The following is a 22,443-nucleotide window of genomic DNA, read 5'->3' as shown; positions in this document are numbered from 1 at the left end:
GAATAGCAAGCTGAAGTTGTGTGTCCCATCCGCTGTAGGTGCCTCATTGGTATGTGAGAGAGTGCATCTCCCCTCTCATCTCTATTCTAAGCCTATAAAGTGCAAGCTGCCTTTTTGCTTGCCAGCCAAACACTCACACAAAACCCACAAATAAACCCAAGCCTGCCAATAAGCAACCTCCTCTCCACTGGGTTTGCTCCTCCTCGGTTTCAGGCAACATAGTAACAAGAAACTTTTTAACTGTTGCCATAAAGTTTATGGGGTTTTTTCTTGTTTTTTTTTGCTGGGTTTTTTGTTTTTTAAGTCTTACAGGTGATTGGCTTTAGCGCAGTAGTTTTTTGCACTGTGAATTTAATGCATGGAGGAATCCTGTGAGATAGAGGGAAAGAAAGGGTAGATTAGTTCAGGAGCAGAGGAGTATAATTAGCCTAAACAGCAGAAGGGGATTTATGCTCTGCCGGCTGCCCTCTGCTTCTGCTGCCTTCCACCCTCCTCCCCTCTTGTCCTTCCTTGGAAAGCATTGCTTCTCTCAGTTGTCAATAGTTCCACTGACGATGTGTGTGTGTACTAGGGGTCTGTGTGCGAATGTGTGTGAAGGGACCTGGGCTTGTTCTCACCTCTAGTGTGAGCAGTGTTTGTTTCAGAGTTTATGCAGACAGTGACTCAGCTGTTTGTGATTCTGCAAGCTTTGCACTGTGCGCTTGCCTTGAGTCCTCAATGTGGCTCTGCAGAGGACAGTAGGCTTATCTTATATGTAGCCACTGCAAACATCTACGCACAGGAACACGTGTGAGAGCATCTCTTTGTAATCCTGAGTAACCTGGCACATTAAAAGAAGGATCCTTCCCATGTCAGCATTTGGGAATTATGCTTTGGAGTCTGTCAAAGCTTTAAAAAGTGCAGCGAGGGGTCTCTCTCTCTGGATGACAAAGTTTGTTTTAGAGGGGTGAGACCAGCAGCCAGCTCTAATGTCTCTCCATGAGTTTCTTCGGGAGGGCGGTGAGGCATCGTTCCGGATCATGAACCGCCTCAGTCATCTTATGCAGAACTTGGAATTCTCTGGACTGGGCTCGGCTTTCCCTTTCAGCCCTGCCAGCCGCAAGAACTCCTGGAGAGCCTGGGATGGTAGGACTGAGAAAAAAGAGTGTATTCTGTGTGAGAGTGAGTGTGCATGTGTGCACGTATACTCGCAATTTTTTGTGCCTGTGTGTGTATTTGCGCATAATATATTTTTCATTGAAGCTCTGGCTAGAGTATGTAGGGCATCGCGCCCAGAGACTCACATACAGTGTTTCCTGTGGGCTTCCCTTGCCCCCACCCCTTCTGCTGGGCTGTTTCTGTGTCTTGATGTGTATAACATTTTGTGTGTGAGTGCATGACTGCGCAGCTTAATCAGCTGCTTCAGTATCCAACATGCACATCTCGGCAGCTGCACTGACATTTTTCCATAGAAGCAGTGAAAAATTCTTCAGCAGATGCAGAAACTGCAGCACAGAGCAGCAGAAGAGCTGGTGCAAAGGAATGCTGATTAAAGCTGCTGAGCTAACAGTTTGGTGTCGTCTCAGCCAGATTGTTGCCACTTTTACTAACACACAGCAAGAAAAGAAATGGTGAAGAAAACCAAGAAGAGTGTTTCTCAGTGGGATAGTGGGATGCCAATGGTCCCGCTTAAGCCATGTGAGTCAGGGGTCTTTTTTCAGCGTTTTTCTTTATCTGGGACATATAGAAAGCAGCTGTTTTCAGCGATTCTCCTGCTGACTGTCTATATAAATATTTTAAAACCTTTTGTAGTCTTCATATTCTTGTTTCTCATGTTTCTCTTTGTGATTTTGTTAGATATTCATGCAGTGCTTGCTGTAGGTTTTACTTCTACATATACAATTTGTGCATATACTTTATGCACAATGTGCATGATCTGAACACACAGTATGTGCATTTTTGTCTGTACCTGAAGCTATGAGATTTCGGAGGAAGGTTTTCATTTCCTGTCCTCCCAGCTCTGTTTAAGTCATTAGCCATGAGGAGAATTTGAGAGAGGGATTTCTGTTTTTTAGATGTTATGTTTTGTAGACTGAGACTATTAACTCTGACACCATGGAAAATTCTCAGGAGAAAAGATTAGCAAATATTTTGGTGCAGTAGTTTTGTGTGATTTCTTGCATTTGCAAGTAACTCATAGTCTTCCAGTTCTTCGCTCTTCTTGTTGATCAAAGTGATTTTTGCACAGTTGTCGCAGCCTTTATAATAACATTTGTAGACAGTGAAACTGTATAAAGAAGTATGCTAATCGGCCACTTTATAAGAACTGCTCATTGATGCAAATATTTAATCTATGTGCCTACATGTGCAGAGTTGGCAGCATTTAGACATGTAGACTTGGTCAAGATGACCTGCTAAAATTCAAACTGAGCATTAGAATACATACACCAGTTAGTTTACATCAGAATGAAATTTCAATGCATTTACTCGCCATCACATTGCACAATCTCAATAATAAATTAATCTAAAGGTATAAAATATAAAAATATAATCTAGGATATGTGCACATAATAATATAAGAGAAATGAGTCCATATACATTATTATTGGTAAAACTTTACAGAATATTAACAATGGAGCAGAAAACCAGAGTAAATCATTATTCCAGGCTGTCATGATCCAAGCAGCCAGGAACACACAGGCACAAATATAATCTTCAAAAAATGGGTTTATTATACCCCCAAAAAGGACAAGATGATTACAAAAATTCAAAATAACAAAAAATAAAGTTTTTAAGAACCAAGTGGGCCCATAAAAGAGGTTAACTTAACAGACTGCTACTCAAAAATCACTTAACAAAAACATAACTCAACAAACTGACCTGCCCAAATGAGAAACAGCTCCAGTTATATAGCAAATGAATAAACCATTATATACACCAAAGGTGAAAACTAAAGAGATAACAGATAACCATCATTCAAGAAGAACCCCATTCCCCCTGCATGATCACAATAGATGGTCCAGTCCACTTTATTGGCTTCTGCATTTAAACCAGCTCCACCCTCAGCCTCCTCTTTCAGCCAAACCAGGAAGGACTGGAGCGGAGGTCAGGTAACTCAGAAAGAGTAGAAATATAATCAATATAACATACCTATATAAAATAACAAACAATGCAAAGCAAAGTCTATGCCAACATTTGGGCTATAGCTTAGTGCTGTCATGCATTACAGGTAAACTCAAAATATCAAATTAGTTAACTTATGATCACAGAAACTTTAGAGCATAACGTAAACATAAGACAAAAGACCAAATGAATATTACCTAAGTATCTCAGTTGTGTGGTTGCATGCATCCATCACACAGGCATTAAATTGCCCTGTTCTAAATATACAGATGTGAAACGTTTAAAGAAATTTGCCTTGTGCAAAAAATAAGGAAGAAAGTAGCCAAAAAGGCTGGTCCAAGTGTTTCAGAAACTACTGATTTACTGGGATTCTTCCATAAAATCATCTCTAGGGAATGATCCAAAAGAAAGGAAATATGCAGAGAGCAGCAGTTCTCTGTGTGAAAATGCTGTGTTGATCTCAGAAGAGCATCTCTGAACATGTCAAACCTTAATGCAGATGGACTACAACAGAAGACCACGCTAGGGGCTATTCCTCTCAGCTAAGAACAGGAAGCCGAGGTTACAGTCTGCATGGGCTCACAAAAAGTTGAGCCTTTTTCGAGCAGAAAGGAGGGGAGAGAGAGCAAGGAAGGACATGCAAAGGGCCACATCTTCTGATGGCTGCTCCCAGAAGGTTAACCTACTATCTCACAAATCATCTCAAACTGCTTCCTTGAACATGACAGTGAGTTCAGTTTACTCAAGGGGTATCCACAGTCACCAGATCTCAGCCCAGTAGAACACCTGTGTGATGTGGTGGAAACAAAGATTTACCCAAAATGGGGGTTGTGTGTGTGTGTGTGTGTTAACAGTTTTATGCAGCGTGTTTTCATTTATTCGACTGACTCTGTGAGCTGATTTGATGGACTGTGCCTTGTTTGACTATCTTGCTCACTTTAAGCTGCATAGTTTTCCAGTCTAGTGGCTTTAGCTTTGAACTTATAAAGTTTATGGCACTGATAACCTGCATGCCCTTGGTCATAAAGCAAATGCCCACGTTAAACACACAAACACACCGATGCAGAGGCAAGCTGCACACACTTTACACAGGTATATGTTCCCCAAGCCATTTAGCACCACTGCATCTTCGTTTAATAGATATTGGCTGAATTAGGAGACAAAGAATCAAGTCTATTAGCCTTTTTTTAACTGAAATGTATCTTTTGAACAACTCACTGTAATGGAATCTAAATTGCCACTTTGTATTAAGAGACAGCGTCTTTCTTTGAGAGGTCTCCTTAGAATTAAGTCTTTCAGTAAGTTTGTAAGAATGGGGTCTTTTGAGCGGAGTAAACAAGAATAGAGGCTTTGAATGGATCGAGTCAGTGAATGGTTAAATGGGGATGTCTTTGAATGGGTTGGTCAGAATGGAGGCTTTGTATTTTTAGTCCACATTTCCTGAGATAAGGCAGACGCGGATCGCGAGTTTTGTTGCCATAGGTAAATGAGCAGTGGAAGCTGCAGTACCTTTAATAACCAAAGTGACGCACAGCAGCTTAATGTAGAACCTATTTCCCTATTCTTGATTAGTCATGAAGAGGCATGACTACTTCCTTTTTATTGGTCAGACTGTCAGCTATGTAAAGTTGGAGGCTTTTTAGCTAGTTAGATAACTGTCCTCTTGGGGGAGGTATAAAGGTAGTTGGACCAGGAGAGAGGGTGGGGTCTAGCAGTACACTGTAGCTTTTGTATACAGGGAAGGTAACCTGAGGTTGCAATAGGAAGTCCTCTCAGTTACTGCGTCTGTGGGCTGTAGAGCACCTGCAGCCTGACCAAGAGGTTAAATGTAGTGTCTGGCAAAAGGTAGAGTCAGGATGAGAGGGAAATTGTTGTTGTGATATTGTTTGTGAAGTTACATGGAAGAAATGCTGGAGAAAAGAAGTGAAGGAGACATAGACTGGGACAGGAAGATGGGAAGAGAGGAGATAGCAGATTTGGGCTCCTTGATGGATGCAGACATCGAGGTTGAGCTAGATCCTGGGTTTTGCTTGGAAATGGACTCAGAGGTGACTCTAGCTGGACAGGTGAGTCCAGGCTCACAGGAGTGCTCTGACAGTGAGGAAGTGGACTGGTGTGTAATTAAAGGACACACAGATTCTCTGGTTGTGGTTGAAGACATGAAAGAGGGAAGAGCAGCTGAGATTGAGGCGTATTACACATCAAAGGAGATTGGAGAGACTGATGAAAATGCAAACATAGATATGGAAGATCAGAGGAGCAAAGAGGAAATGGTAGAGGAAGTATTGGATGCATTTTTGGGGCCAAGGGAGGAAATTGGGGTTCATGTCCGGCTCACTATTGAGGAGGTGGAAAGTTACTACAGATTTTCTTGCCGTTGCAACTGGTTATGTGGTAAGTTATACCTATTCATTCTTCATCCTCTCTTTCTTTTTTATTGTTGTATTACATTAACAGCAGTTTAAGTAATGGCTCTCATATCTTCAAGGGGGTATCTTGTAATCATTAAGACATGATATTTTCATTCTTGAACTTTCAAATAATTCTTATTTTTCTTATACTGTGTGTTTGTGCAGGCCTCAGTTCATCCATGGTCTGAGAAAGTAGTTCCTCTCCCTTCTTTTTCTTCTGGAGTGTCACCTTTGATAAGAAAAGAAAGGCTAATATTTAGTTCTCTCTAAAAAAAAAAATACCAGAGGTTCAGAGAGCATGACAGCACTGAATTTGGACAAGGGCCAGAAATGACTGACATCACAATGTAAACCCAGTAAATCATTTGACCAAAGAAATCGCGATTAGGTGCTGAGCCACCACAAGCAGCAACAGTGCAAGCTGACAGAGATATTTGAAGATTCTGTAAATCTTCTGAAGGGATTGAACCATACTACTATTCAATTTTCTATGCATCCAGCTTTCTGCCATTTATGTCCAGACACCACTTCAAACTAACCAGTTTGCATATGCCCACAAAAAAACGTCACTTTGGAGTAAACGGGAGCCCAAATCACATCACCTGGCTGCTTTTGAAGTGGAGGAACGACAGCTTTTCATCCTTTTTCTAAGACCTTCAGCTGAAGCTCTGTTGCTACTATCATTTTCTTTTGTTCACTACCTACATAGCCAAGGGCGAGGGTAGGAACATAGATCGACCAGTAGATTGACAGTGTAGCTTTCACATTCAGGTCTCTCTTCTCCACATCAGACCGGTGCAGCTTCTGCATCACTGCAGACGCTGCACCAACCCATCTGTCAGTCTCCTGTTCCACTCTTTCCTTGCTTATGAACAAAATCCGATATACTCAAAGAGCAATTTATTTGCTTTTTTATACTAATAAACTTAGTGACCTCTTGTATCTTATTAATGGGAATGCTGTATAGGAACCCAAACCCAGTAGGATGGAAATGCTTCATTCTAACATGAAGTCTCAGTTTGCAGTGAATTGCAGCAAACATTTCTCCAGTGGGGACAAGTGAGCCTATATCAGCAAAACTATAACAGCAAAATGTTCCAAAAAACCATCAAGTCCCTTCACTGTAAGTCACAATGAGATAAGATAGGGTTTTTTTGTTTTGTTCTTTTTCCAGGGGTAAATATCACCCCTTGCATTCCTCCAACCATTTGCTTTATCTCTGCTACTCCTCCTCCTTCATGACCCCTTAAGCACCTTATTCCCTCTTGTTGCCCACCCAGACCCCCACTGCTCCGCTTCCTGCCCCTTCCTGATCCCAACTGTTAATTATTTAAATGTTGTATTTTTTGAGTACATTACTATAAGATCACATTGAGGGAGTGGGTCAAGTAAACAGCTCTGGTGAATGAAGCAATTTCTTAACCATATAAATTAACAAGAAAATAGGCAGTTTGTTTTGTTGCATGTGCGTGTGTGTGTCAGTCACGTGGGCCTGTCAATCCAGGATTTCTTTCCTCTCGTCTACTCCTGCTTAATCTGTGTCAGTAGTGGCAGGCAGTCCAGGTGTGTCACTGTGACCCACTAAAGTTTGACCAGTTGCCCACAAACGTGTACGTGAGTGGTCGCTAATCCCAGTCGTTAAGCTTTCTAAAGAACATTAGCGCCTCACCCAGCAGGTGGTATGTGATTGTGTGTCTGTATGTGAGTATACAGGGAATGTTGAAATTGCTTGAAAATTATTTAGAGGGAATATTTTTTGTAACAGACATAGTTACTGTATCACTAAAGATCAGAATGCTCTAATAATAGCATCTCGGTCATCTTAATGTAAAGAGTGCTCTTTTACACGTACATCTTTGTCTCGCTTTAGGTTGTTTTGACACCACAGATACTCTGAGGAGAGAAAATACAAAGAAAGACAGACTGGAAAAAAAAACGTCATAGTTTCAGTGTCTTGTAGTATCTGATACTGTTTCAATTCACAGCCAGAGGGGCTTTTAGCATTGTGCATGTGGCAATAGTTTATGCAAGCATGTGAGAAAATTACGATTTGTAGAGTAAGGGCTATAGGAGATACAATTGGTGTGAAGACTCTAATAAAAATGTGTAATAATAATAATAATGCATAATAGAAAGTAACCATGCATAAGGTTATGTTAACAAATCAAAACAAAAAAGCTGTTAAAAAGGAGCCAGATCGGATATTCAGGGGGAGACTTTTCGGTAACCGAATAGCCCCTTTCTCTAAACAGTGCAGCTATTGCTGGCCTGGGTCGGGGCCGGCGTTTGATTTGATCTGCGTGGGAGATTCTGGGTGCAAGGTGTGGTTGGGCAGGTCAGAAAGTGGAAACTCTTGGAGGTTTCTGTGTGAACTTGAGCACATTAGAAGCTTGCGAGCACCTGTGAGAGCTTTCCAGATGGCTAGCCTCATGCAGCTTTGTGTCCAATGACCTCAGGCACTGCTGGCCATTATCGACGTAACAACACTGCTTTACCAAGTTACGAACATCAGATATGGTCATTTATCTGAGCCTATATCCACTTGCTTGGTTTCTTTTATTAAAAAGCCATTTGTGGGCGACACCCTTGCTTGAGGTTAATTTGAGAGAAAAGAGGAAAAGAGTTTTTGTTCCGATTAACATCTGTAGGGGTCAGTCAGTAGAGAACCTTTATTATTGCTTGGCCTTAAAAGCGTTGAAGGGACAAAACTAAGTCAGTTCAAAGAAAAGAGGATTTTTACTAAAACAAACTGAGGTTCAATCAGTCAGTATGTGATCAGTATGGTCTGCACACCTACATTTAGGAGGGTAATGTACAATAAATTTGTCCAAGCTTAGTGCTACAGAAACATGTAGTGAAGGAGATTATGAGTCCGATTATTTGACTGATGATGGGGACTGGGTCAGGTTTTTGCTTTTGAAATGTACACTTTACTGAACTTCGGACACATGCGTCAGTCTGGATGTGGCAGATTAGTGTAATCTTGGAGTCCACCTCAGAGGTCTCCAGCTGTCATGCAAGATTTAAAACCACCTGCTACAGTAAACAGAGGCTGTACAGGACCACGTGTGATAGGCTTCACAGAGGTCATGCCATTGACGTGCACTCCCTTTATTGCTAATTTGGTTTCTTACACATAAGGTGGCTATAAAAACAATGCTGAAAGCCTATTTTCTTGGCCGCTTTGTTACTGATTGATTTCTTAAATGACTTTTTTTCGAGTTTGTTTAATGCTGCTTTCTCCTAACTCCTCTTAACAGCTTGGAAGAAGGCCAGTGTGTATCAAAAATCTTAACATCTGAAAATTACTGACGGCATTGATATGTTTACTTTTTGCTAGATCACAGTTATAGTCAAACACAATATGATTAAGCCAATATCACTCTACGCAATCATTCATAGTACAAAACATTTTGAAAATCTGGTGAAGAGCAGTTCTTGGTGTTTGAAATGTCACATTATCTTTCATTGTTGGGCTGTTTTAAACTGACCACGTGTTCTTTTCTTGGCTTGCATGTGCCTTGCATTTTTAGTTTATACACAGAACTTTAAAAAGATGCATGCACTGTGACCCTTTAGTGGGTCACAGTGACACATCAGTTCTATCCCTGTGTTAAAAATTTACATCAACAGCCCATTATAACATAGGTGTTCGTAACTAGAACCCAGGATTTTAATGTACTGTTGTGGCTGTGTCTGTGACCCAGAATTTTGTGTTTATTTTTGCATTTGTGATTTATTATGTTATATTGAAAGGATGTTAAGATCTAGGATTATCATGTGTTTGCCTTGAGTTTCGTTTCGTTTATGTTTCTCCTAAGTCTTCTGTGTTACTCTCATGAATTTCTTGTCTGTGTGCTTCATGTTGTCTAGCCGGTGTTATGTCACATGTTTCACGTTTTGTTTTTTCCTGTTTGTCTTGTGTTTCTTTGTTCAGTGTGTTTAATTTTACTCCTCCCTGTAACGTCACTATGTTCATTTGTGTCAGCTGTTTCCCCATGTGTTTCCACTTCCCCTGATCACCTCCTGGATGTATTTAAGTCCACTGTCTTTCTTTGTTCAGCGTCAAGTCGTCGGTGTTAATTCCTTCTGCGTCACGTCAGGTTAAGAGTTTTTCATGATTCTGCTCAGTTCATGTTTTTTCATCATAGTTATTTGCATGTTCCTGCTCAGAGTCATGTTCCTGTCTGTAGTCATAGTTATTATAGTTTAATCATAATAACCACAGTGTAGTTTCCCGAGTTTAGGTTTTAGTTCAGTTTTTGCCCTTATTTGCCTTTTGTATTCAGGTTTAATCAGCCTGAATAAACGGCTCGCTTTTTGTTTGAAATGCAGTTTCGTCTCTTTTTCACGCTACACGCCGTCGGCTCCCCCTGGCTGTGACAATCTATTGGGGGCAATTGTAACAGTTTATTGTTATTATTGTTTTCTTTAAAAGGACATATTCCACTACACTATGAAAAAGCATATTTTGTGTAAAATAGTGGGGGGGGGGGGGGGGGGGTTTAATGTGTTAAAACAATATTAGCTTACATATGGACAGGAGAAAAAGAAAGCAACAGTTTGCAGGTATATTCATGACATATACAGGTGAAGCATGTGAGAAATAAATAAATACATGTCATCCATTTATTTCGGGTGCTTTTAAACTAATATATCAACATGTTTACATGATCTTATTATGTTATTTTATCAAGATCTGTTATGCCATCTGCCATATCTGTTGTCAATACTAACATGAAATACGTTAGAAACTTGTTTCATCAAAGCATTATCATACATTTAAGTCACCTGTACTTGTATTTAGTATGTTGACTTAAAATCGAATTACCACTAGAATAGCTTCCAGGTTTTTCAAGTCTTTGTAGGCTTTGGCACATCCTGCAGTACCCAACATTTAAACAAATTTTAAAGTATTTAAGCTATATCATTAGATACAATTGCAGCAATGTGATTACCTGAAAGATTGCTTCTTTTTGAGATATAGTGGCGTGATGACTTTTTATATAATAATAATGGATTGCATTTATATAGCGCTTTACAATTCCACTATTCATTCACACACTGGTGGAGGCAAGCTACAGCTGCCCTGGGGCAGACTGACAGAAGCAAGGTTGCCATATCGCGCCATCGGCCCCTCTGGCCGTCACCAGTAGGTGAAGTGTTTTGCCCAGGGACACAACGACGAGACTGTCCGAGCCGGGGCTCGAACCGGCAACCTTCCGATCACAAGATAAACTCCCAACTCTTGAGCCACGATCGCACCGATCATGTTTGTACACACCAAGGGAGCCATTTATAACAGTCTGACTTCCTGGATTAAAAAGAATATTGCAGTCTTGTCCTTATTAGTAAAAAAGGAAACACCTATTGTACTGCTAGTTAGTGTACATATATATGTTCCTTTTCTCAATAAATGTTACAATAGTCCTCAGGCTTCCCTGCCAACAGCTGGGAGCAAAACAGATTCAACGGACAGACGAAGACGGCACATTTAAATGAGTCTTATCACTAAACAGTGTATATGTGTGTTGCTTTGTTTGAAAAGGGAAGAGAGTGACATGTTTTTGTTTCCCACTACACTAACTCTCTGATAATGATGGTGGTAATACCCAAAGGCCAAGTAACCTGATATGACCTGTTGTCAAACAAAGAGTGACACTAAGACTTTGGTTTGTTTAAGCTACACTAAGACAAGTGTTTGCATAAAGGGAGGGTGTTAGTCACCTAAAATGCACAGCAAAGAAGGGAACACTATGGTTAACAATGAGGATTACTGTATGATGGACTGAAAGCACCAGGTCATATCTTGTCTATGCTTTGTTCTGGCGAATATCATGGACACAGGTATGGTTCTGGGGACAGACTCTATTCGTCTGACTTTTCTGTATATTTCTCTATACATTGGGTTTCTTCTGAATGTTTCGTGTGTGCATGTAGAGTCTAGAGTCTAATGTTTGTCAGCTTACCAAGTCTTGAGTTTGCTAGGATGAGCTTAACAAACCATTTAATTTACCGTTATGTTGTCTCTCTTAAGTTCTAATAATTTCCATGCGTATATTTTTTAGGCACCCCCTTCCTTATGTATGTTTATGGATGGACTCTTGCTATAGATATCAAAAGAAGCATAACAGCTTGCAGTATAGCCACAACATTAAAACCAATGATCGATTGCAGATATAGCGCATCAGACCAGTGGCAGTCTCCAGTCAGGACACTGCCACATCACAAAATAAAGAAGAGCCTGGGCTTGCAGACTTTACAGATCCCAACGCAGTCAAGCAACCAGGAGGTGTGCCAGAGCAAGCCCGATCCACAGAGGCCCCACTAATGTCCTTTTCAAAGAAAAGATCATAATGATGAGGGAATAAAATAATACTTTTGATACAGTGAAACAATAACATGTGAATCCAGTGTGAATTATGTGCTTTAGGAAAATGAAGCAAACAAAGTCAGACTGATACCAAAAGTCAATATTGCTCTTCAGTCTTATCTTAAGCAGTATGTCTGTGTTCACATCCATATTTACAGGAAACTCCCCTCCTAGAAACTTGATGGCACAAATAAATGTTCTTTCTCTCTTTTGGCTCAATATAATACAGATTTCTGTTCCTGGATAGCTTAGTGAACATGAATGTTTCTGTAGGAACTAAATAGAGTAGTGCTTCAGATTTGCCCATGTTCTGTTTTTAAATTAAATTATTAGGTCTCATTATGGACCTTAAATCCATGGCTCAAAAGAACCTGATGTAAAAGATGCCTGAACGCTGCTGCAAGAGAAAGAAAACCCAGAAACAACCACACATCTGATTCAAGCTTCTTCCCCAAATTAATCGAACCACAACTGAAAAAAGGATTGCCACTAACTTTCTACTCAACTCATAATTAATAAATAATAAACACAACTGCAAAAGTAACACAGGAATAATGCCTGTGCTGATGGAGGTGAGGGAGCAGAAGCTCCAGCTTCTTGGGTTTTATGTGAGCGAAGGTGAAACTTCTGCAGCCAATCAGCACTAGGAATAAATCTGAAGCTTAAATGTAACTGTAGAAAGTTAATGACAGGATGACAGATGTACTGGTACACTGGGGCAAGTGTAACACTTATATTATTGAGCTCGTCACATAAAACACATCTCAGCATAAATAATTAAATACCAAACTGTAATAGCAAATGGCACAGAGTTCATTACAGCAGTGCCACATTTTCTCTGCTTGTTTTCCCTGCTCAAAACCAATAAAAAACTTTTTTAAATAAAACACAACAAAGCTCACAGAGCTTGTTTAGATCTTTGATATAGAAACATGTGAATGATATGTATGGATTACAGTAGAGTACTGCTTTTTTATGGATGCTGTGGAGGTGGCTTAGTTTACATGTCTTAACAGTGGGAGTGAGTGATGTTCATTTTTTTTATTGTATGTATATAATGTATGACTATCAGTTTCAAGTTGAGCTCTGGGCAGTTGTTATTGTATAGTTTCCATTGCATATAAAATACCAGGCAGTCATAACCCCTACAGCATTCACCGCAGTAGTCCAAATCAGCTGTGAGTGTTGCTAGAGTTTTGCCCTCTTCATCACAGCAGCCTGTGCCAACATCAGTAAGCGACCCTGCCACTTCAGCCAGAGTCTTAATTCATGATTGCCCAGTCCTAACTGGTGCACCAAAGTAAGTTTCCCTGTTGAGCCCCTTCTGCTTCAAATCATTGAGAAGTGTTGAAAAGAACACCGAAACTCTTATGTGATGCAACCAGAATAGTTCAGCAGAAAGTAACATGTTAATTTAAGAGTTGATTACTCAAACTGTAGTGAGAGGCCAACCGAGGACATAAAGTATGTTTTTAGTCCCTTTTAATACATATTCATGAGGGTTAAAAGCTCAGAAACTGGAATCTGTAAAGCTTTTTCAATATGTATTTAATCTGTTTCTCTGTGCTTTGTGGTGAAGATTATTTTGGAAAGTTGTCTGTTGCGTGATTAAAATCTCCTTCCACTTCTGCATATTATGTTACAGCTTGTCTAGCCTACAAGGCTCCCTAACCTCTAGTTTGATCCCCAGTATAATTACAATCTCTATCTCCAACTGGGGGAATGACCTTTAATCTGATTAATTTAATCTGTATGAGGCGAGCACATGGGCAGATCAAGAACTGTTGACAAAGCCTGTTAACATATCAGTACTGTTTGTTTACAGCAAAAGTAACCTGCGTTTTGGTGAAATGAAGTATATATGAAAATGCACCACAATATACTGTTTTATTAATGAATTATGTGTAGAGATGGTAGACATATTTTTAGAACCATGACAGTCTAAACAATCCTCAAATTAATCTGTCAGACTTTGCTAAACTTTGTGTATTCGGTTCAGATGTATTGCTACTTATAATTTTGTAACTTTTTTTTTCTCCAGATGAGATCATGCAGCTGGACAGCTGTCCTCTCCGCGCTGCTGACATCACTCCTGACCTGCAAAAGAAGTTTGCCTTCCTTTCAGGTCAAATTGCCATGTCTTTTTTTTTTGTCTTCCTTTTTGTTTTGTCTGTCTGCTTCACCGGATCTGGGTTCTTTGTGATTTTGTTTGCTATTTTTCAATGATCAGCACTCCTCTTAAATTTTTCATAATTCAGCTGAACAGGACAGCTTTAATTTGCCATTCAAATTTCCCCTCTATCGGTTTCCTCTTCACGGTTTATCACGTTACGGCCCATGCTTCATTGATACTGTTACCTGGAATTTTTGGACTTACCGCCTCTGCATGTTAGATGTTTTCACCTCCAAAAAAGTGTATTTTTAGCATCATTTTAAAGACATTTCAAGCTACAGCAAGTCCTACAGTGACAAAAATCCTGTCCAAGAGGCGACCTTGTGGCTGTGGCAGAATTGAGAAAACATTTTGCAGACAAAGATCTAAGCAGACGTTGAAACCATGACCATGCACTTGCTGTTGCTATAGTGATGAGGGAAGGAAAAGGCAGAGATTTATATTCTAGTCATGAGTGCTGACAGAGCAGCTGTTTCACACAGGGACAGGCATGCGCGCGCGTGCGTGCGTGCGTGCGCGTGGTGAGACTGTTGTTGTCAACGTTATTCACTGTGTGCAAACACTGAAGCATCCCTCTGTCTCATATCATTTTATTATTTTACTATCCTTCCATCTTTAATTGTTATATAATCTTTTGTCATCGTCTTATTGAGAGTGAGAACACTCAAATATTTCTTTTTTGTCATTATTTCATGTAAATGATCTCTGAGTCTCAAAGTCTCAAACCTGAGGCAACATTTAAATCATGTGCTGGAGATCAGTATTGGAGAAAACATGTATTTACATGAAACCAGTGGCTTTTTGCCGATTGTCTGTTGAAGAGAACGAGAGCCTACAAGACTATATTTTTTTATGTGAATATATAGTATTTTTTTCTGTCCAGTCTCCAGTATCACAATCTAGTCTTCACATCAGTGCCCCCTTGTGACTGCATTTTTCGTTCTATTCTTATGTCCTATTAAACAAAAAGCATTCTTACAGAACCCCCTATTTTATCTGGAAAGTTTCAGTGTATCTTGTTTTCCTTTTCTTAGGAGGAAGAGGAGATAATGGCAGCCCCATCATTGTGTTCCCAGAATTCCCTGCATTTGGGGAGATCACAGACAAGGAGTTTCACAACGTGTTGACCTATCTGACAAGCGTCCCAAGGTAAAGTCTGAACTTTTTCACCTCTAATTAAAGTCTCATCTCGCTCACCCTGTGTCACCTTTCCCTTGGTTTCTCTACGGTCATTGCAACAAAGTACTGCTGATGAACATATCCAGGTTTATGGATAAACCATGTGGCCCAGACAGTATCAAATATTATGTAATAAAATAGAAAGGCTTTGAAAGTGGCTCAAACTAGGGAAGTTTTCATGCTGATCACCTGAACTGAAACTAGAGGAAGGATAGTGATGTACTGGAAGGAGTGTATGAAGTCTGCCAGTAGATGGCAGTAGTTAACTTATTACAGCCTCACTCTAGAATTGCTCAAAGAGGAAGACTCAATTACCTCATAGCTTCGTATAAAAGAAGAGGGCCAGTTGGGATTCCTGCGGACACTTTATTTTATAAGTGTTCTTCAGTTCAGTCTTTGTCCACATGGGCAGAGCAGATGTCGAGAGAAGAGGAAAAAATTTGCAGGAGCAACCGTTTCTCCAAATTTCTTTTATAATCAATACCTGGCTCTTTAAATCATGATATTTTTTTATGTTTTTTGATTTAGCTTATCATCTTGTATGTCCTGCTTTCCCTTCATTCTGCCTGAAATTTCTCATTGTGTATAAATAGAAACCAGCAGTGATTCTAGCGGGTTGAACCTGAATAATGCATACAGCTAACCAGAGGGGGGGGTGTGTGTGTGTGTGTGTGTGTGTGTGTGTGTGTGTGAGAGAGACATGGCCACTTGCTCACTGAGGCATGTCTCCGTATCCATGTGTCTGTGTGAAGTAGCATAACATAAGCAGCATGAAAGGTGATAGGAAGACAGCATCTGCAGACCGTTCAAGTTTCTTTTAAGTGTTCTTTATTTTCTGGCGTCGCCCTTCAACAATTATCTCACAAAACATAAGAAGCCCTGAGTCAAAATCTCACCTGCTTTATATAGAATTCCTACTCACACCTGGATCTCATTAACCTCTACATTGGGAAAACAGGGTAGACTAAATAACACGGTCTAGACAAAGAAACAGGAATAAAATCATTTTTCCACTTAACAAACTCATTCACCCAACTAAACAGTTTGAAAAGTCAATCTCTTCACCTAATCTGATTCATGAGGTTATTTTAAATGAAATAAACAATTTTACACAAAATAAACACCCCTTCATTTGGTTACACCCAATTGACATGATCAGTGACATCATATCCTATAAAATCAGGAAGTACTGGGGCGGCTCTTCCCACATACCTGCTTTACACATAGGACCTGTCCTAAGGAACACACAATGGTAAGTATAACCAAACTACATAAACAAATGAAAGATTCAAATCAATTAATGATGAAGTGACATTTAGCTTTAAGTACATTTGCACTGATGACATAAATATAACCAATGCTACCACAAACAGACCCGGGATAGTATGTAGAGCTAAGGTTACATGTGCTGTGTTTACATTAAAGCATTATGATAGACTATGGGATAACAGAACACAAAATAACAATATATGCAAGTGACAAATGGCAAATGAATTCTGTCCTAGCCACTTTGTCACATTCCCCCCCCCCCCCCCCCCCTTAAGTCCGTTACTCTTCATAGGAACGGGAAAGAAAGTCTGCCACAACATTCTTTTTCCCCGCTCTATACCGAATCTTAAAACAATATGGCTGCAGTGAAAGATACCACCTCGTGATTCTTGCGTTGGTGTCTCTCATTCTGCTCATCCACTGTAAAGCTCGATGATCGGTTTCCAGCACAAATTCACCTCCCAGTAGATAGTATCTCAGAGTGTCCAAAGCCCATTTTATTGCCAAAGCTTCTTTTTCAATTGTGGAATACTTCATTTCTCTGGGGAAGAGCTTACGGCTTATGTACTGCACAGGTCTTTGGTCCTCTCCATCACCTTGCAGCAACACAGCTCCCAGCCCAACTCCTGAAGCATCAGTCTGTACAATAAACGGGCACGTAAAGTCTGGACACTGCAACACAGGCTCATTACACAAACAGTTTTTCAAATCCATGAATGCAGCCTCACACTCTGGAGTCCATTTAATTTTGTTGGGGCATGATTTACAAGTTAAATCACTAAGAATAGCTGATCTGGTAGAGAAATTAGGGATGAAACGACGATACCAGCCAGGTAAACCCAGGAAGGATCTCAACTTTTTCTTTGTAGTCGGAGGAGGACAAGAGGCAAGGTTCTCGACCTTACTCACCTGAGGGCGGATGACCCCACCCCCAATGACGTATCCCAGGTACTCCACCTCAGTCTGTGCAATGTGGCATTTCCCAGGGTTGATGACTAGTCCAGCTGTTCTGATGCGTTGCAGGACATCAGCCAGATGTTTCACATGGTCCTCCCATGTCTCGCTGAACACCACAATGTCGTCAATATACGCTGCTGCATAGCCATCAGCTCCTTTCAGAACCAAGTCCACCAGCCTCTGGAACGTGGCTGGAGCTCCATGTAGTCCGAAAGGCATAGTTCTGAAACGATAAAGTCCGCTGGGAACCCTGAATGTAGTTAAATCCCTTGAGGACTCTGTTAGGGGGACTTGCCAATAACCTTTACAAAGGTCGAGTGTTGTGAGGTACTTGGCATTACCCAAGCGCTCAATCAATTCATCCACTCTTGGCATAGGATATGCATCAAAAGCAGAGACAGCATTAAGTTTTGAGAAGTCAACACAAAATCTCTGTCTTGCATCATTTTTCTTGGGGACGAGTACCACAGGGCTACACCACTCACCTCTAGATGGCTCTATAATCCCTGTTGCAAGCATTTCTTCCACCTCCTGTTTCAATGCTGGCATTAGCTTTGCTGGAACTCTGGAGGTGGTATCCCTGATGGGTGGTTGATTCGAACAACGCAGGTGTATGTCATGCTGAATAAGATGGGTGTAGCCTGGCTTTGTGCTGAAAAGCTCCTGTGGCATTATGGCCGCGAGCTCCTCCTGCTGTTCTGGTGATAGATGGCTCAAATCCGGAAATAGCTTTTCTTCAGTACTGGTGGGAAAGAATTGCTCTTGAGGCTCTTCTTCCTGCAGTACAACACGAGCCCACAACTGAAGTGATTGCTCTGGCTTCTCAATCCACTCCCTCAACATGTTGACATGAAACACCTGTTGCTTTTTCCGACGATTCGGCATGTTGAGCTCATAAGTGACAGGACCTGCTTTCCTGTTTATCACAAATGGCCCCTGCCATTTGGCTAAGAGACTGCTTTCAGTGGTTGGCAAAAGGAGCAACACTTTTTGTCCTTCTTTAAAGGTCCTCCTGCGAGCTGTCTTATCATAGTTCTGTTTTTGACGTCGCTGGGCACTTACTAGGTGACAATGAGCCAGTTCCTGAAACTGTTCAAGCTTGTCCCTCATTTTCAACACATAAGAGAGGGAAGAGCACTGTTTTTCAGGGCTAGCTTCCTCCCAAGCTTCCCGAAGTACATCCAGTGGACCTCTGACATTATGGCCGTACAAGAGCTGAAACGGAGAAAATCCAGTTGATGCTTGTGGTACCTCTCTATAGGCGAAAAGCAAAAATGGAAGCCATTGGTCCCAGTCTTTTCCCGATTCTCTTACGAACCTCCTCAGCATTGATTTCAGGGTTTTATTAAACCTCTCAACAAGTCCATCAGTTTGTGGATGATAAGGGCTCGTTTTGATTCCGGTAATTCCCAGAAGTTTGTAGACTTCTTTCAACAGGTTGGAAGTGAAGTTTGAGCCTTGGTCTGTCAAGATTTCTTTGGGAATACCCACCCTTGAAAACATCTGTATCAGACAATTAGCTATTTGGCGGGCTTTGACCCTTCTCAATGGGAAAGCTTCAGGATACCTTGTTGCATAGTCACAAATCACTAGAATGTACCTATGCCCTGAACCACTTCTCTCCAATGGGCCGACAATATCCATGGCAACACGAGAAAAGGGGACGTCTATTACAGGCATAGGAATGAGTGGGGCTCTGTCTCCTTTCCTACTTGGGGCTGTCAACTGACACTGTGGACATGATTTGCAAAACTGGGCAGTGTCTGAAAATTGCTGTGGCCAAAAAAAACGAGTTACCATTCTGGAAAAGGTTTTAAGATGTCCTAAGTGGCCTGCCCAAGGAACTGAATGAGCCAACTGCAAGACTACAGGTCTTAAGCTTTTGGGAACAACCAACTGGTCACCAACTTTGCTACGACGATATAGTCGTTCATTCTTAACAATGAATACTTCCCGTACTCTGTCTGTAATCTGTGTTGATTCTTGGGTGCTCTTAGCAAACAGAGGTGCTAAAGAGGGGTCCTCCCTTTGGAGTTGGACAATATTGCTCGGGACAACCAGGAGCTCATCGATCTCTGGTTCAGGAAGTGACTCAGCAATTTCTGTCCCCCTCACTTTTTCCTGTCTTCTCTGCATTTTACTTTTCTTTATATGCGGCCTACTTGGTCTGTCAATATCTGGAATTTCACTGTCTGCATAGGGCAACTCACTCAAACCTGGCTCTGACTGAGAAGCTTTATTACCAGACCTAGTGACTACTAGCAGACCTTCACATGCAACATGCAGATTCTTCTCTTCTCTGTCCTTCTCTGTCTTTGCTAATAACTCCCCAAGAATTGGCATGTCCCGGCCCAACACAATCTGGTAGGGAAGTTTATCCATTACTCCAACTGTAAGTACGTACTCCTTTTCATTAACTTGAAGGCAAACATTGGCAATAGGATAATCAACATTATCACCATGAACACACCAGACTTTAACTTTACCACAAAATGTGGTGTCGCTAGGGAGGCAATCTTGCCTGACAAGTGTGCGGCTACTGCCTGAATCCAAGAGGGCAACACACGGTTTTCCCTCAATGAAAACACAGATGGTGTGCTCCTGATCACTGGAGGGTACTAGAGACTCTGTTTCTTCCTCTAGCAAGTCAAAACACTGTGGTGAAAGACACATGTAAGTCTTACTGACTTGCTGACCTGGGCAATCTGCCTTAAAGTGACCTGCTTGACCACAGGCATGACACACCAACGGGCCTCTCTGCTTTACTTCTCTAGCGCGGCTACTGCTAGTGATTGGGGAACTTTGTTTAGGGCTTTTAGCTTTGTACCCATTCCCACCCCCTGACCTACCCACAAAAACATTGGCTGAACTGGGTTTTCCTACCATGTACCCTTTTTGTGGGCGTCGGGCTGCAAGAAAAGCCTCTGCCATCTCTGCAGCTTCTTTTGAAGTGGTGGGGTTGCGCTCTTTCACCCAGGTCCTCAGCTCTGGGTTAAGAACTCTGAGAAACTGTTCCATCACTATGACATCTCCTATTTGGTCCTTTGTCTTCTCCTTTGGAAGCATCCACTTTTCATATAGGTCTTTAAGGCGGGTTCGCAGCTCTTTGGGTGTCTCATCGTCCTTCACCGTCATGTTGCGAAATCTGGTTCGGTAAGTCTCAGCACTTATTTCAAATTTTTCAAGAACGGCGGTTTTTACCTTATCATAGTCCATTGTTTCTTCAGTGTCCATAGCAACATATGCCGCACGTGCTTTACCACTAAGAAGTGGAGCCAGATGCAGTGCCCATTCTTCTTGTGGCCACTGACATCCTGTTGCAATCCTCTCAAAAGTGGTTAAATAATGTTCAATATCTTCATCCTCACCATAGGGCTGCATCTTCGGGCCTTTCCAACCGCTTACTCTGCCCAGATTGGATGAATGTGGTGCTGCGGAAGATTCAGGGGGGTTTCCTCGCTGTTGAACAGGTTGCTGCACCTTTTGCCGCACTGAGGAACTCAGAGGCACTCCGGAATCAGCTACTGCACCTTCCCACAGCATCTGATGCTCCCGGCGCTCCGACTGGACCTCCTGCTGCAGTTGGCTGAACTGGTGTTGCATTCTATGCCACCGTTCATCCTGGCGTTGTCTGTCCTGCTCCCATTTTGCCTCACGGTCAGCCTGCTGTTGCATCAGGCCTTTTAATAAAGTTGAGAGCTCTGAGAGACTTTGTGCTTCCGTGCTGTGCTCACCCGTAGCTTCTGGCAGGTTGCCATCATCTTGGGCCTCCTCTGGGGGAAAATCTGTTGGCCCTTGAGGTTTCCTTGACTTGGTTGATTTCTGCATTGTTATCACCTATTGGCCTGGAGCCACTGCTGCCACCATTTGTGAAGTAGCATAACATAAGCAGCATGAAAGGTGATAGGAAGACAGCATCTGCAGACCGTTCAAGTTTCTTTTAAGTGTTCTTTATTTTCTGGCGTCGCCCTTCAACAATTATCTCACAAAACATAAGAAGCCCTGAGTCAAAATCTCACCTGCTTTATATAGAATTCCTACTCACACCTGGATCTCATTAACCTCTACATTGGGAAAACAGGGTAGACTAAATAACACGGTCTAGACAAAGAAACAGGAATAAAATCATTTTTCCACTTAACAAACTCATTCACCCAACTAAACAGTTTGAAAAGTCAATCTCTTCACCTAATCTGATTCATGAGGTTATTTTAAATGAAATAAACAATTTTACACAAAATAAACACCCCTTCATTTGGTTACACCCAATTGACATGATCAGTGACATCATATCCTATAAAATCAGGAAGTACTGGGGCGGCTCTTCCCACATACCTGCTTTACACATAGGACCTGTCCTAAGGAACACACAATGGTAAGTATAACCAAACTACATAAACAAATGAAAGATTCAAATCAATTAATGATGAAGTGACATTTAGCTTTAAGTACATTTGCACTGATGACATAAATATAACCAATGCTACCACAAACAGACCCGGGATAGTATGTAGAGCTAAGGTTACATGTGCTGTGTTTACATTAAAGCATTATGATAGACTATGGGATAACAGAACACAAAATAACAATATATGCAAGTGACAAATGGCAAATGAATTCTGTCCTAGCCACTTTGTCACAGTCTGCAATGGCCTTTAGTCACAGCACAGCTTTTCTTCCGTTAACAGTGGAGCTTTAATCACTTGAAGTAAATACAGAGTTAGTTGGCCAATGTTTGGCTAACTTTATTTCAGTATGGGCTTAATTTTCCTAACTGGATACAATTTAGGTAATGCACTTACTTGTTGGTCACTCTGTCAAGTGAGTGAGGGTCAGCCACAGGGTGAGATGGTGCTGAGCCAGCCTCAAGCTGTTCTGAATGCACAGACAGATGGCTGGAGATACCTGAGGGACTGACACCACGAATGAGGCACACAGAATCCAGGGACAAATGTCTGTTCTGACCTTGGACAGCTGCT

General features: G+C 41.4%; 1 protein-coding gene across 16 annotated transcripts in view; it reads left to right on the top strand.

Annotated features, from left to right (window-relative positions):
- Window positions 1–22,443, top strand: part of mcf2lb (mcf.2 cell line derived transforming sequence-like b) — a 55,263-nt gene that overhangs the window by 9,284 nt on the left and 23,536 nt on the right. For 5 of the 16 annotated variants that reach the window (XM_080290379.1, XM_080290384.1, XM_026144541.2 and 2 more), the window contains exons 1-3: window positions 4,880–5,496; window positions 13,928–14,011; window positions 15,094–15,208. In XM_080290379.1, coding sequence (XP_080146505.1) covers window positions 5,001–5,496; window positions 13,928–14,011; window positions 15,094–15,208 — 695 coding nt within the window. In that variant the 5' untranslated portion in view covers window positions 4,880–5,000. Of the gene's footprint in view, window positions 1–140; window positions 1,126–3,069; window positions 3,090–4,870; window positions 5,497–13,927; window positions 14,012–15,093; window positions 15,209–22,443 lie in introns of those variants that run through there. The other 11 variants (XM_080290373.1, XM_080290371.1, XM_080290380.1 and 8 more) reach the window with 10 other exon arrangements.

Source organism: Astatotilapia calliptera, chromosome 16 (assembly GCF_964374335.1).
Source record: "Astatotilapia calliptera chromosome 16, fAstCal68.1, whole genome shotgun sequence".
Taxonomy (NCBI): Eukaryota; Metazoa; Chordata; class Actinopteri; order Cichliformes; family Cichlidae; genus Astatotilapia; species Astatotilapia calliptera.
The sequence above is the reverse complement of the archived record's forward strand: the minus strand, read 5'-3'. Positions and strand labels throughout refer to the sequence as shown.